Source organism: Polypterus senegalus, chromosome 16 (assembly GCF_016835505.1).
Source record: "Polypterus senegalus isolate Bchr_013 chromosome 16, ASM1683550v1, whole genome shotgun sequence".
In the NCBI taxonomy this organism is placed as follows: domain Eukaryota; kingdom Metazoa; phylum Chordata; class Cladistia; order Polypteriformes; family Polypteridae; genus Polypterus; species Polypterus senegalus.
In genome coordinates, this window is record NC_053169.1 from 2,913,004 (window position 1) to 2,928,103 (window position 15,100).

Below are 15,100 nucleotides of genomic sequence, written 5' to 3' on the forward strand. Positions count from 1 at the left end.
CGATCCGCTTTCTGTTACTTGTTTACGTTTCTCGCCCGTGAGGATTCTAGAAGTGGTTGTGATCAGCGGCCCTCGTGTCAAGCTCATTACACCGTGCTGGTTATCGGCGCCTTTTACAAGCGATCACCGGGGCTGAAACAATTCAAATGAATAAAACACTTGGATTAATAACAATAATGATAATAATAATAGTAGCAGTTGTGAACGTTCTTGTTTATCTCGGTTGGCTTGGGGTGATTACAGGATTGGCTTCTGATGATAGGCTGTCATGTTAAGCCAAGCTAACAGAAGAGCGACGCACAGGCAGTGGAGACGAACACTTTGAAAGACCTGGGATTACTGCTGCTAGGAAAGATGGCCGCGCACGTTTGGTATTCCTCTTTGGCTTGTCGTGATGAGACGATTGTTTCTGATTAGGAGCCGTCATGTCAGATTACTGCCAGTCAGTCACTGGGGCCAAAATGAAGGAATGAATGAATTACGCGGGATTCTTATTTTTTATGATTGGGTCATTACTGTCATGTGGGAAACGCTCATTGGCGGATGCAATGCAACGTGTTGATCACTCTCAGGTGCCATGAAGAGAGAGCAGAACTACCTGAGAGAGGCACAGGATCCATACCATAGATATGAAAGGCACTGCGTAATGTAGGACTGTACAGTACAGCATACAGACGGCAGAGAAATTCTTCATTACATGTGCTTATCAGCTAACAGCATATTTGAAAACTCCACCTTAATTAAAGGATGAGTGACGGTGTGTCTGTCTGTGTGTTCATCCAACTGCCGTGTCTCTGTCATTCCAACAGATGGTGCATCAAAAGCAGTAGCACTTATTTTACAAATCCCATACCAAGTGTCATATAACGGAGACATATGTATTGCATTTTTCATTCCAACAGAGAGCGCCTCGCAAGCAGTAGCACAGCTTTTACAAGTCCATACCAAATGGCATGTAATAGAGACATATGTATTGCAATTGAAATTCCGAGAGATGGCGGATCACAAACAATTGTGGTAATGCATTTTATCACTACAAATGTTTGTGATGCACCATCTTTTGGAATGACAGATTCAACACATTTTAGTAGTACATGCATTACACTATACTGTACATTCCAACACATGGTGCACAGCAAACGTTAACGCGGAGCTCCACGTTGCGTACTTGGGTTTCAGCCCATCTTAGCTACTTTTAGAACATGGTTGTGCTTTAGTACAAAGTGTGCAGTATAAATTACAGGGCCATTATGAGAAGGAGAGGGGCTCTTAATAGTGTAGAAAGTTGGGTGGGATAAGATGATTGAGGGACAGCTGGCTGGGTGGGGTCATGACTGTCCCTTGTACTCCGTATAGTGAAATGTTTACCTGCATGTGCCAGTCATCATACAACACGTTGCCAGTCTCCAGCACCATGATGAGCGAGTCAAACTAAACGCCTTCTTTATAAGGTGGTGGTCTCTGTGGGGTCTGTGCTTGTAATCTGCAGTATAAAAAATGAACATAAATAAGAAGCAGGTTAAATGTAGACGTTATCAAAGTGAGTGGAATGGCAGACCCAGTCATTGAGAATCAGCCGTGTCTTTGTCATCGGCCCTCGGCAGGTTTGTGTCCGATGACGTCTAATGTAAATAAATGTCAAGCACCACATGTAGGAATTAAAACTGTTAGCTGGTAATAAACACAGTGGCAGGTCATGGGGTGGGCTGGTCACTGTCTACATGCAGACACGGTACAGAAGCCATTAGGAAGGCTTGCAGAGTGTTGAGTTATATAGCGCCCTGATGTGTGGAGGTTATGTGGCACACTGGTTAGGCCCCATCTGGAGTGCTGTATGCCAGTTTGGTCTCTGGGCTACCAAAAAAAAACCAAACTTGGCAGCAGTAGAGAAAGTTTAAGAGAACAGCGACTGGGGGGCCTCGGGACCGTGGAGCACTGAAGAAGCTGAGCATTTTCTATATAAGCAAATGGAGATGAAGAGGTGACATGGCGGAAGTGTTTAAAAGTTATGAAAAAAAACTCACCCGCTACTTTGTGTGTCTCACTGCTAGTGAGGCCTCACCCTGGAGTGCTGTGTGCTGTCCATACGATTAAAAAGACAGAACAGCATTGAAGCGAAGCCGGAGGAGAGCGACAAAGAGAACTCGGCACCACGGAGAGTGGCCTACCAGCCATTCAGTACAACTCGGGCGATTCAGCACCATGGACAGCAAGCAGCGCGCCAGACCCCCCGAGATTAAGTGTTGACAATCATGAAGGGAATGGGCATGGTGGGTGCCAGCTGTTACATTTCTGCTGGAGATTCCTTTGGTAGAAGTTTGTCTTCACACAGAGAGCCCCCCGAAGTGCCCCAGTAGTGTAGACGACAGTAGGGCTTTAGGAACATTGAGGAGGCGAGGTGAATCGGTGGTGTTCAGTTGTGTGGTGTTTGTGTTGTGCCCACCCTAAGATGGGCTGCCATTCTGTGCAGGGTTTATATCGTCCTGGTGTTCGATTCATGGATGTGTTAGAGGAGCTTGTTGGGCTCAATGGCCTGTTCTCATCCATGAACAAACCCTGAAGAAGAGGAGGAGGAGGAGTGCCATTTGGCAAATTCTGGCGGGATTATTAAAGTGATGGCCGCCTGCTTGCTTGTCTGGATGAGTTTTCAATAATACAACGGGCACCTGCCTCTTCAGACCCCCGATTAATGAGCGGACGTTGTTTATTGGGTCACACATTCATTCTTTGCTGTTTTGTATTACGGGTGGGATTACGAGATATACTTAGGGGGTCACCAATTAGCTAACTAACTGGCAGGAGTTGGTCTCGAATCTTCCGATTCCATAGCCCTGTACCCTCAGACGGTACGCCGCTCTGCCTACAGGGCTCATGGTTTAAACCCAATTTATTTCTTCATCTCTCTCTTTTTTGACTTACTCAGCACGTCTTAATGTTTTTTTCCCCCTTTGTTCTCTTCTTGTCCCCGCAGGTACGACTATCGAGAAATGCTGCACAATTCAACTTTTTGCTTGGTGCCTCGAGGACGCCGGCTCGGTTCCTTCAGATTCCTGGAGGCCCTGCAGGTGAGACCCTGATGGGGGGGTTGGCCGTGTTTGCAGTTTGGACCCTCGGGTGTCCACTTGTTTAGGTCTGACCCACTTCAGCCAATCATTTTCCTGCAAGGTAAAGGTCTGCAGTGCTGTGAAGAAGTATTTGCTCCCTTCCTGTTGCCCTCTGGTTTGTGTCCCCTTGAATGGCTTCTGATCTCAAGACAGTAAGATTAAGGGGGCCTCAGTGATCACACAGTCTCTATGATGTGGAATGAGAGCCCCCAGGACTAACTACTGAGCCACCACATCCCTCAGTGTTTAAAAAAAAAACAAAAAACTTAAAGGGTTAACGCCAGTGCTGCTCTGTTTTATTACGTCAGACTTTTATTAATGGGCCAAATTATAAAAAGGAAAAATGGAGCTCTGCAGGTATTGTGGAGAGTCACGTTCAATTAATCTCTGAGGACCAGAGGGTCCTGAAAAGTCTCGGCTTGTAGAAACACGCGGACTGGCGGTCTCACTGCTGGCCTCTTCAATTGTAAAAGCCTGAGCTTTCGTTTGTGTGTTTATTGAGCGGACCTCACACTTCATTCCATTGTGCCCTGAAAGTCGTTTTGCCAGCCTGTTTTTTTTATCCTGCCGGGGGCCAAACAAAACAAAGTGGTGCCCAGCGTTTGCAAAATGGCGTAAAAGAAAGTCTGCACAGGAGTACAAAAACACAAAGGCCAATTCTACTTTTGGTGACATTACCTCGGCACGTGGGCCGTGTGCTTCGACTCGTTACTTGATGCACTGATGTGCTTCTCTCCAGGTGGGCCTGAGGGTGCGGGGCTGCCCTGCTTGGCCGTGGCTGACATTCACGTGTTTCTCTCCTGCTTTGTTTCCAGGCTGCCTGTGTCCCCGTGATGCTCAGTAACGGGTGGGAGTTGCCGTTTTCAGAAGTCATCGACTGGAACACCGCGGCTGTCATCGGCGACGAACGATTGTTACTGCAGGTGAGACGCTAGAAACCCGAGTGGCGCCGTGCATGTTGTTAGTTCTGCCGTCTCACTGTGCGTACCAAGTGGGCACGCTCCCCGTGGCAGTGGCCAGTCACAGAGTACATGGAGTTAGCACATTGCCTGTGTGGGGTCGGCATGCTCTTCCGGTGGCTAAGTGGGCTTCTCTTCAGTTACCCCTCAACTACCGGATGTGGGCAAGTTGGCACCAGTAAATTGGCTCGTGCAAGTGACTGTGCCCAATGATGGACAGGCGCCTCGTCCCAGGATTTGTCTATGACCACGTGCAGGTATAAGCAGGGTGGCACAATGAAAGAATTATCAAGAGATAGCAGCCACCCAACTGCCCGCAGGCTTTGCCTGGGTGGGCTTTCTTCGGCTACACATGATTTATACCCACAGCAAGACAGTTATGTGCAGATAAAGTTCATTGACCTAGTATGAGGGTGTGAGGGCATGAGATTTCACTGGAGTGGCGCACAGCTTACAGCTGGCATGGGCAGCAGCTCATCGCTACACTGAACTGAACTGGAGGGTTAGGAAATGGATGGACATCTCAGATTAAATAGAACGACCAAACTCTGTTATATAGCGCCATTGGTTGTCTCTCTGACGTCTGTCTGTCTTCTCTCTGCACCTCTCACATTTCTGATATAGCGCCTTTCACTTCTGTCTCGTCTATATAGCGCCCTTACCATCTCTCTCTCTCTCTCTCTATATATATGGATTGTGCTTGTCACAGCTATTTCTTTTATATAGTGCCTTCTCATGTGTCTGTTACACAGTGCCTGCCATATCTATCTCTTTTGTATAGCGCCTTTCCCATGCCCTCCCCTGTTATTGCAGCCCCTTTCTCATCTTGATTAACTGGTTCATGAGCTCACTGGTTGCTGGCTTCTTGTCTGGTGACCTGATTGAGTGCTGATGTCCCTGTCACTCTTAGTAACAGACAGCCCACCTCCAGTCTCTCCTCACTCCCAAGTCGTCTTAGTCTCTGCTGTAAGCCATTTTAAGGCGATGGCACGGCAGAGTGTTGAGGTCAGTGGGGGGTGTCCGGCCATCTCCCCCAGGGCTTTCTTCTCAGGACTGTGAAGTCACATTTTAGAGTCCAGCCATTCATTTGTCATTCGTCTGTTCAGATACAGGGCTGGGTGCCAGTCCTGGACACAGCGGTCAGGTCAGAGTTGCCCAGCATTCTGGGATGAAAAGCCCCACATGGACACTGGAGTTGGGGTTTGAACCTGGGGCTCTGGAGCTGCGTGTCACGGTTCATTACAGTTTCAATATTAAAGTGCCAGGGCACACAACACCACTGGGCGCACAAGGCTGGTGCCAGCCCTGGACAGTAAGCCAGCTTGTCATTTAAAGTGAGTGACCTCCAACTGTCCATCCCACTGAATGCAGTACAGGCCATGGGGTGGGGCAACACCTCCCAGCAGCATAGCGTTCAAGGCAGGACCATCCCAGGACGGGATGCCAGTCTGTCAGTCAGCCGTTGCTTGGGTGCCATTTCTCAGCCTGTCTTTCTTTTTGTGGTCAGCGGTTTATTATTTCAACATTACACTGAATGAAAACAGACAGCTGTGACAAAGAAATCCCTTCTGCAAACACTCGGGTCGGCAGCCAGAAAGAACACAGCGGCGTCCACCGCTGATAAACAGGCCTGCCGTCCGTCCAGCTGCGCTTTATCTCTGAACTCCTGCAGCGGCCGACCGCATGAAACAAAACAAACGTCCACGTCGGGCTGCCCTTGAGAGTCACATGGGACCTGATCACTGACGGGATTAGTGACTTCAGGACCCCAAAATCCATCCAGTGACCCCCACACAGCGCCCCCTGGCTACTCCTCAGGGTCTTTAATTCGTCTCCACGGACCCCCAGCCTTGCTTTGTGTAAACGTCTGCTGCCCTCTTCTTGGTCGTTGGGGGGGCTGAAGCCAGTCCTGGCAGTGTAAGACCAGTTGTGAAGGAGATGCCAGCTCATGTTTGGGCAGGCCGATGTGTTATGTGGGGCCTTTTCTTCATCTGCCTGTCAGTCTATCAGATATTTAAAAGGTGCCTCGCATGTCTTCAGACCCCTTCTTCACTTTATTGTGTTGTTGGATTTCATTTAAAATGGCTGAATTTCTGTACTCCATATATCCCATAATGACAAAGCAAACACCTCTGTTCAGAAAGGTTTGGCAAATTTGTTCAAAATCAAACCCCAAAATCTCTCCTTCCTAGAAGCATTCAGACCCTCAATGCTGTACTTTGTAGAAGCCCCCCTTTGGCTGCCATTCCATCTTTGAGTCTTCTTGATGAGTCCCTACAAGCTTTGCACACCTGGGTTTGTGCAGTTGATTCCATTCTTCCTTGGCAGACCCTCTCAAGCCGCGTTAGACTGGGTGGGACACGTCTGTGATCCGCCATCTTCAGGTCTCTCCACACATCTATGGGGTTTAATCTGGACCTCTCGAGGACAGACAGACCGAGACTTGTCCTGAAGCCACTCCACTGTGGCCCTGGCTGTAAACTTAATGTCACCGTCATGCTGAAAGGTGAGCTGTCACCCCGGTCTGGTGCTAATTTTCTTCAAGGACCTTACCATCTTTGGTTGCATTCGTTTCTGAGCAGTCTTCTCTGTACCTGCACTCCCATATCATGATGCTGGCACCACCATGCCTCACCATACTGGGCAGGTGGCAAGCAGTACCTAATGCCCACTGCACACAACGCTTGAAGTTCAGTTTAAGTCTCAGCAGACTTGAGAATCTTCTTCCTCCTGCGTTCTGAGCCCTTGCAATGCCTTTTTACTTGAGAATGATGTCCATGACGCCACTCCACCGTAAACGTCTGGTGGTTGGAGTGCTGCTGAGGTGGTCCACCTTCTGTCAGGCTCAATTAGAGTGACCATTGGGCTGTTGGTCACCTCCCTGACCTGAGGGTCTTTCTTGCCCGGTTGCTCACTTTGGCTGGATATTCAACACTAAGAAGAGTCCTGGGGGTTCCAAACTTCTTCTTTTTTCACAATTCTTGAGACCACCATGCTCCTGGGAACACCTCAAGCTTCAAAAGTGTTTTTTTATCCATCTGCTGTGATGACTGTAATTTGATCGTGGAGGTCTCCAGAAAGTTCCTTGGACTTCATGGTTTGGCATTTGTCCTGACCTGCCGTGTCAATTGTGGGACCCTCTATGGCTATGCACAGGTCCCACGTGTGCTAAATGATGTACGGTCAATTCTGTTTGGCGCCAGTGGACTCCAGTTAAGTTCTAGAAACTTCTCAAGGAGAATTAAAGCAAACAGGCCGGACCTGAACACAGCAAAAGCTCTGATTTACTTAACAAAATGTGAGATTCCACTTTTGAATTTTTCATAAATTTGCAAACCTTTCTGTAAAGTTGTGGTCACTTTGTCATTGTGGGTTATTGAGTGTAGACTGAGGGGCAAAAAAAGTGGCAAATTGACCCACTTGAAATTAAATCTTCAACATGATCAAGCACAGAAAGTGAGGAAGGCTGAGTGATTTCTCGGTCCACGGCCCCCTTTTTAAGCGAGCTCGGGCCACCAAGACTTGTGGGCTTTTCTCCGCTCTGCTGCCACCTGAATGCCATGTTGTAGCACCAGAGATGTGCCTTACGATGTGGTGAGGTGATCTGAAGTTGCCAGGGTTGGTTGGGGATGAGGGAGACACCCAGCTGATCCGTCCCTCTTTCTCTCGGTTTATGCTTGACCTTTCAATGCCCCCTCTTAACACTTAGAGCTGCATGCTGTGCCCGTTTTTGCCTTTACTGAACACCCTGTGACCCTCCGGTCCATTTGGACCCACGTCAGGTAAAAAAAAGCCTGTGGGTCATCATGGCTGACAGCGTGCGGGTAAGTCGGTAGGCAGGTGTTTTCAGCTGACTCTGCACTTGGGACGATGGCACAGTGCTGTCAGAAATGAGACGACTCCTCACCACCTCTCGTGTCCTCTCTTGCAGATCCCGTCGACGGTCCGATCCATCCATCAGGACAAAATCCTAGCACTTCGGCAGCAGACGCAGTTCCTGTGGGAAGCTTATTTCTCCTCCGTTGAGAAGATTGTATTGACTACTCTGGAGGTCAGTAACCGCCACGATTTGGTGGTCTCTTATTATTGGGTTGGTCTGCTATGAAACTTCAGGGCCCCTAATCCCAGAGGGGACCCCAGGAGTGACTTTGGTCCACATTGCTTGGTGTCTCCTGCATGAGGAGGGGCTTTGAAAAAGAAAAAAAAATCATGGAATTCACTACTGTGGCAATTTGAATGAAAATCTCGGATGTTGTGGTTACATTTTTAAACAAATGAGTACAACGTGCTGTGAATAGAGACAAGAGTCTTATGGGCAGATGTGAGGATTGTTGGCATCTCTCAGACTGACAGACAACCTGACTATAGACCCCCATTGTACTGGAAAACCTCATCAGAAACGTCCAAAGACTTTGGTGGACAGCCATCTTATCAGAAGATCTTGACCATACGTTGTACTCCTCTCTTGCTAAATGAATCTTAGCCTGGAGAGGTCTATTAATTTTTGACATTCAAGATGTCTCCCTTGAAGGATTCTGTCCTGGTGTCTTGGTGAACAGAGGGACCTCCTGCCTCTGTACAATTACATCTCGCCTGCATATTAGAATCTTTTTAGTTAGCCAATTAAAGGGCTCATTTTCTTGACTTCTCGCTTAGCGCTGGGCGGTATGACCAAAATTTGATATCACGGTATTTTTCAAAATTATCCCAGTTTCACGGTATTCGACAGTATTTTTTTCCCATGCATGAGTGGATGTTAACCACATTTTCCACTGCAATAACTGCAGTAGACTGGCTAAGAATAACGTTTTCCACTGTCATGAGAATTGTACAAAAAAACATTTTAATGTGCACACAAGCATTACTACAGGTTTGCATGGCGCCGTAAAGTAATCGTTTTCAAGGGGGTGGCACTAACGAAGAGAAGGAATCGCATCGCATGACAGCTGCAGTCAAAATATAGAACCTTTTTATTGAACAAATTTTGCAAACAACTTAAACTATAATTCTGACAACAATATTTTCAACCATCCAAAGAGGCATTTAGGGTTAGTAAAATATCCAGATGTGCTTGTCACCGAACACGTCTTAGAAAAGGAATAAATAGTCAATATGTTTTATAGACCAACTCCACTCTCTGTTCATGTTAACAATCTCTGTCCATTGACACGTTAGCTATCTGGATCGTAATGGCGTTGGTTATCTCGACCCACCGCTTGCTGTTTTTGTCATAGGCTGTGCCTCCAGCAAACGCGTCTACAAGTGACGTCTGACTCGAGTGTCCTCTGGCTTTCTCAGTTTTAACTGAGGACGTGGAGGGTGCCAGTCTTAGTTATATACATCTATGGTACTCCAAAGCATGTGTGAGGCTAAGGTGGTGCAGCAAATTGCTTGTGATGCCGCCTCTGGCAACAACTTCAGCTCGACAGCGTTTGCAGTAAATAGTAGTTTGGTCCACATCTGACATCCCGACAACAGACACGGCTCCTTTTTAAGGCAAAAGTTCTTCTTTGTCATCCTGTTCAACTTTATCGTCTGCTGCAGCTTCAGTTTCAGAATGTTCTCTGTCCATTTTCACTGCTCAGTACCTCTAGTAACGCATGTACTCTGTTGCATGTGTGCTGAACGGTGCAGCAGTGAAAAAGATCCCCCCTTAAACAGTTTCCCGCTGAGCCACGTTCCGAATGTTGCTTAGTTTATTTAAACTGGTGTTGCGGTGTAAGAAAAATCCACATCATAACAAAAATAAAAGATGGTTTTCGGTATGAACCAGTATACCTCCCAGCGCTATTCTTACTACATTTAAATGTGAGTGATTTGATTTACTGAGGAACAACTCCACTGAAGGGCAGCGAGAGCAGTGGTTACCAACCTCATTGCTGGCTGCCAAGGGGTCCCCATAATACTTCAATCTTCAGGGCCCCAAAAATGTGTGCCAGTTATGAACCGAGACTCCCAAAGCGTGTAAGTGCTGAACAGTTCCAAAAAAAATGCCCACTCTGTATCGCCAGACCCCTGATAAATATAAGACCGATCCCAGAGTCTTCATAACGACAGAAGAAAATTCTCGTGGTGCGTGCATGCAGCTGAGGAGCCAGGCAGACGTGGGCTGTTGCTCGGTGTGGCAGCGAGCTGATTGTTTAGATTGGATAAGCTGCCACACTTTGGAACTCCACGGGCTCACAATTAGGGCGCTGCGCCCACAGGTGTTGGCATGTGCACCGTCTACTGAAATTCTCATCGTGCGACACGTCTACACTCTCCGACATTATGATAAATGATCAGTACTGTAGATTTATAGCTACATAGATAAATGAATGTGAAAGGGGGGGCCGTACAGAATATTATATGATAATATGTTTAAAGGGTCATTACTGTCCCCTGTAGAGGGTACAGTGCTGATCAACATGCAAGACGTCATCAACGTCCAACATCATGTTGAGTGATTGAAAGAATGATAGATCTGTAAAGCAACGTATTATAGATAGATGGATGTGAAAGACGCTATATAATAGAAAATTTAGGTTTATAGGCTCATGAGTCCAGTGAAATTCTCACTTATGTATGCTAATCAACTTTTAACACATCGACCCTCTTCATCACCATGATTAGTGAGTAGCCTCTACCTGGCCACCCTCTACTCATGATGGTACATAAAAAGAGAGAGAGGTTGGCAGCGTGTGCCGATGACAATGCATTCCTGTACCCACCACACAGCGAACCACCCAGACTGAGATCCTCAGCACCACCCTGAACATACATAAAGGATAACAGAAATTTAGTGACAACTAATGACATGCATATGACCCTGGAAGTGACCCATAGGGGTCTTCATAAGCTCCATCCAGACAGTGTGTGGTCAAACATGGCATCCAGAGTTGAAGTCCGTTTGACTCTTTTTATACATTGGCCAGTTGTAAGGCGGTAAGGGGGACTTGCACGAGTTCTACTCCTAGAACTTTCCATTTAAATGTTTGTTTACAGGGGGGCCTGGGTTAGAGCCCCCCATTATTTGTTCAGCTCCATGCTCTTCATTTTATTATGAAGTCAAACATTTGAACTTAAGTAGGCAAACACGTCTGTGAATTTAACCCGACTCGCTCAAAATGTTTCTCAGTTTGGATTGTGAGGTTCCCTGAACTCGGAGACCTTGAGGGTCTTTGAGCAGATGGCCATTTCTACACCCCAATCGTTGAACCCTCTTGTCCAGGTGCGCGGCCTGCAGATTGAGTCGTTAGTTGTCTTGTCAGCTCGCGGTGTTGGTCTGAGCCCCCATCTTGGCTGTCACTGTGCGTTTCAAGGTGTGCTCCCTCATCCTGGGCTCTCCATGCTGTCACGTTAGCCTTTTTCCCCCTGCTGCCTCTCGGCTCCTGACAGCCCACAATCACTTTAATTTAGCTGCACGTTTGTGCTAAAGTTAGATACCTGGCTCGGCTTGGCCAGCCATACGTTTGCTTACGCTGACGTTTCACTTGAAAACTTCTTGGGAATCACATGTGACATATGGAAATTGCAATCATCTGCATTGAGGAGATTAAAGCCCTCATGACTTATTCATGGCTGCTCTCATAGGTTCCATCACAGATGTGTGCAGAGATTGACCTCTCAAGTGCACACTTAGAACGGCTGTGTCCGTAATTCTGAGGGGCTCGGCGTGATGAGCTGCACGTGGACCGCATTGCGAGCAAAATGTTATGAGCCTGGTACATCAAGGGAAACACCGGTGAAACCAAACGGTTTTAATGTGACAACCTAAACCCCTGATTGCTGGTTTTCCAGTTCACTCCTGGGGGACACCACACCCCTCCCCCCCAAAAAAAAACCAGTACATCATTCTAGCTTTCAACTGGTCTCAGTTCACCACATTTACCCATACTCTACTTGATGCCTTCAAGACTGGCATAGCACATGCCATGGTGGTGCTATGTCTGCAGAATGGGCTGGTTGGAGAATCTCTAAATCCACAGCTTCACATGGCAGACCAAGTCAGTCGTCGAGTGTCAATGGGGACTCATGAAGCAGATGGCAGACATGGCTTCCTCCTTGTCACTCCTCTTTTTGTGCAGATGGTTGAGCCACCGATGTCGTCTTCAGTCCCAGTCACTGACTTGAGTGACAGTTGGTGTCTCCGTGCCAGTCTTTGATTGACAAACTCATGTCTGTATGATGGATGTCACTGAGTTCCAGACTCCTTGTGCATCTCCCCAGGTACCCTGACAACTGTGCACACCAACACAAGGCATGTGTGCCAACTCCATACACAGAGTGAACGGCCCTGGCACTGAAGCCCAGGAATCTGGAGCCATGAATCAGCAGCTGTAACTGCAGTGCCCCCATTCTGTTATCTGTGGTTGGTGATGGTGGGATTGCAGACCCTCTGGATTCTGCCTGTGCTGTTTGATTCCCTGAGATCGCTCTGTGTTGTATCCCACTATTCTTTAACAGACTTGGAACAAACAGCCTTCTTTTCCAGGACTCCAATACAGCCGTCCTCGGTGTTCGCCATTGCGCATTAGCCCGAGTTTCCCCCTTTTGCAATGGCAAAGAGCCTTCACAGTAAATGGTGGAGAAATTTAAAAGTACCCTGACCACCCCAAGAACATGTGTCTGAATATATGGTGGTGCTTACGGAAAGCAAACGTGAACAGATTGCCTCCCGCCCGATCCTCATTGACATTCCTCTGCTCACTTTTATACATCACCTACCATTCTGTCATTCCACTGCCACACTTTGACATCCATGATGGGCTGCTGTCTTGTCCAAAGTTGGTCTCTTCTTTCTGCCCAGTGCCACCAGTACAGGCCCTGGTGATCTGGATTGGGATTAAACAAGTTCAGAAATGTCATGTTGTGTTGTCTCAGCTCTAAACACAAGAAGTAAAATATTCCAAAAATATTCCTGGGGCCATGTCAAAATCGCATGGTCCCGGTGCCTATCCCAGATTCATTAGACGCCCAGGTAGCCTGACACACGTCTTTGAGAGGAAAATCTCCAAGTACCCTGATAAACATGCACACGGACGCCAGGTATGTGTGCCAACTCCACACAGGATGATCCTGGCACTGACACCCAGGTCTCTGGAGATGTGATTCTGTGCCCCTGTGCCATCCATCAATCTGTTGTCTGATGATGGGTTTGAAGGTCACGAGGCTGCTGTCTGTGATGTTTAATTCCCTAAGATCATCCAGTAATTGCTGTATACACTTCTCTGATGTACTCATAATAAATAGCCTTCCTTTTGTGGCCTCCATCACAGTTGTCTCAGTGTTAGTCATGCGTTGGCGCATCCAGTGTTTGGTTGGAAGTCTGCTCGCGGAGTCACCATGTTGTCTGTGCTCATCCCCCTTTTGCTTATTCAAATTGCCTTCACAGTAAATAGTGGAACAATTTGGATGTTCCCTGGTCATGGACCTGAACCTGTGGCGGTGCTTATGGGAAACAAGTGTGAACAGACGGCCTCCCCCTTAATACTTGACACACTCACATTCCTGCTCCAGCTTTTATGCATCACGTGACATTTTCTCTTTTTATATCATTGCTGAGCTGCTGTTGTGCCCATGGTAAGTTTGTCATTTGAGCCCAGTGCCACCAGGACAGTCCCTGGTTATCCTGAACGGGATTATACAGGTTCAGAGATGTCATGTTACATCAGCTGTCAACACAAGTAGTTAAAGACCCCAATAGTATTCCTGTGGCCAGGCTGAGTTGAATTTTGGTGGAAGCATACGTGAGGGGGGACGTCAGTGTACCCCTCTGTACAATTTGCTGAATGACCTGGCTGTACGCTCTAAATAATGTTTAATTGGCGACCAGGGCAGAGTTTTGAGCTCCTCCTCTCTTCGTAATTGCGTCTGAATGCCTCTGTAAGATTAGCATTGCGTGCTTCTGTGTCAACACGATGGGAGCCGACCCGGGGGATGAATAATCACCGCAACATGCAGGCTGGCCCGCTTAGTGGCTCTTATTTCATTCGTCCTCCTCAAAGTGTGTTTTCTAACAGCAACGGGCAATCTGATGTTCAATTATTATTGGAGACCTTTGGCTGTGTAGTGCGACTGTTGCTAAAATATGCCTTGACATTGGTGAGGGGCTGATGAAGCATCCCCGGTGTCCTCCAGTAGAGACTGCGCCATAGTGGGCTCTCCCTACTCATCTTGGTGAAGACGCACGTGCTGGCACGTCCCAGGTGACATCTTCATTTTGTTGTCTTTTCACAGATCATCCAGGACCGAATCTTTAAGCACATATCACGCAACAGCCTGATTTGGAACCGCCATCCAGGAGGCCTGTTTGTCCTGCCACAGTATTCCGCCTACCTGGGAGACTTCCCCTTCTACTTTGCTGCTCTTGGTAAGCATGGGGGGGGGGGTCTCGCCTTGGGTTATTCAGGGGGATGGAGATGGGAAATATTCCAGATGCAATGCCAGTGTGTGCTCTCCATGCTAATTAAGAAACGGGCCAGCCTTTGATGTCCGTTTTCGTGAAAGGTGGTGCCGGAAAAGTTAAATTACTACAAGGTAAAAAAACAAAAAAAAAACAAAACGGATCTCCACACATCAAAAAACCTGCTAAATCAGGTTTAGGCAATGAGGGTCTGTCTAAGAGACCATTTCCAGATTGGATTGACTTTTAAAGCTGTTTTCTATTTGCTTTTCCTCCACCATCATTTGCTTAATTTGCCATAGCCGAGCAAAGCGGCCTTGCGTAAAAATGATGACGGCTAGCAAGGAGCTCAGGAGACTGCAGTGAGCTGCTTAGGACAGTTGGGGGTGCCAGAGGACACCACCGGAGGGGACACAGACAGAGCTGCCATCATGTGGTTTGTTATTTCAGTCTTAGTGTTCATGTTCTATTGTTGAGGCACTGTGATAATCTAATTATAGTAATAAAAAGAAGGGATTTACTTCCGGGGTCCAAGTATTATCCAGCTGGCTAGTATGTGTGGCACATTTCATGTCAACTGAGTGTTCCTGTCCGTGTCTGTTCACCTGTTATATAGTGTCATTTATCTACTGTGCCTATCGGTCATATAGTGC

The 15,100-nt window shown here is 47.4% G+C and overlaps 1 protein-coding gene across 1 annotated transcript in view; it reads left to right on the plus strand.

Annotated features, from left to right (window-relative positions):
• ext1b (exostosin glycosyltransferase 1b) overlaps positions 1 to 15,100 on the plus strand; it is a 189,070-nt gene that overhangs the window by 140,860 nt on the left and 33,110 nt on the right. Inside the window, exons 2-5 of the mRNA XM_039738774.1 lie at positions 2,972 to 3,065; positions 3,920 to 4,027; positions 7,995 to 8,114; positions 14,282 to 14,414. Coding sequence (XP_039594708.1) covers positions 2,972 to 3,065; positions 3,920 to 4,027; positions 7,995 to 8,114; positions 14,282 to 14,414 — 455 coding nt within the window. The remainder of the gene's footprint in view (positions 1 to 2,971; positions 3,066 to 3,919; positions 4,028 to 7,994; positions 8,115 to 14,281; positions 14,415 to 15,100) is intronic.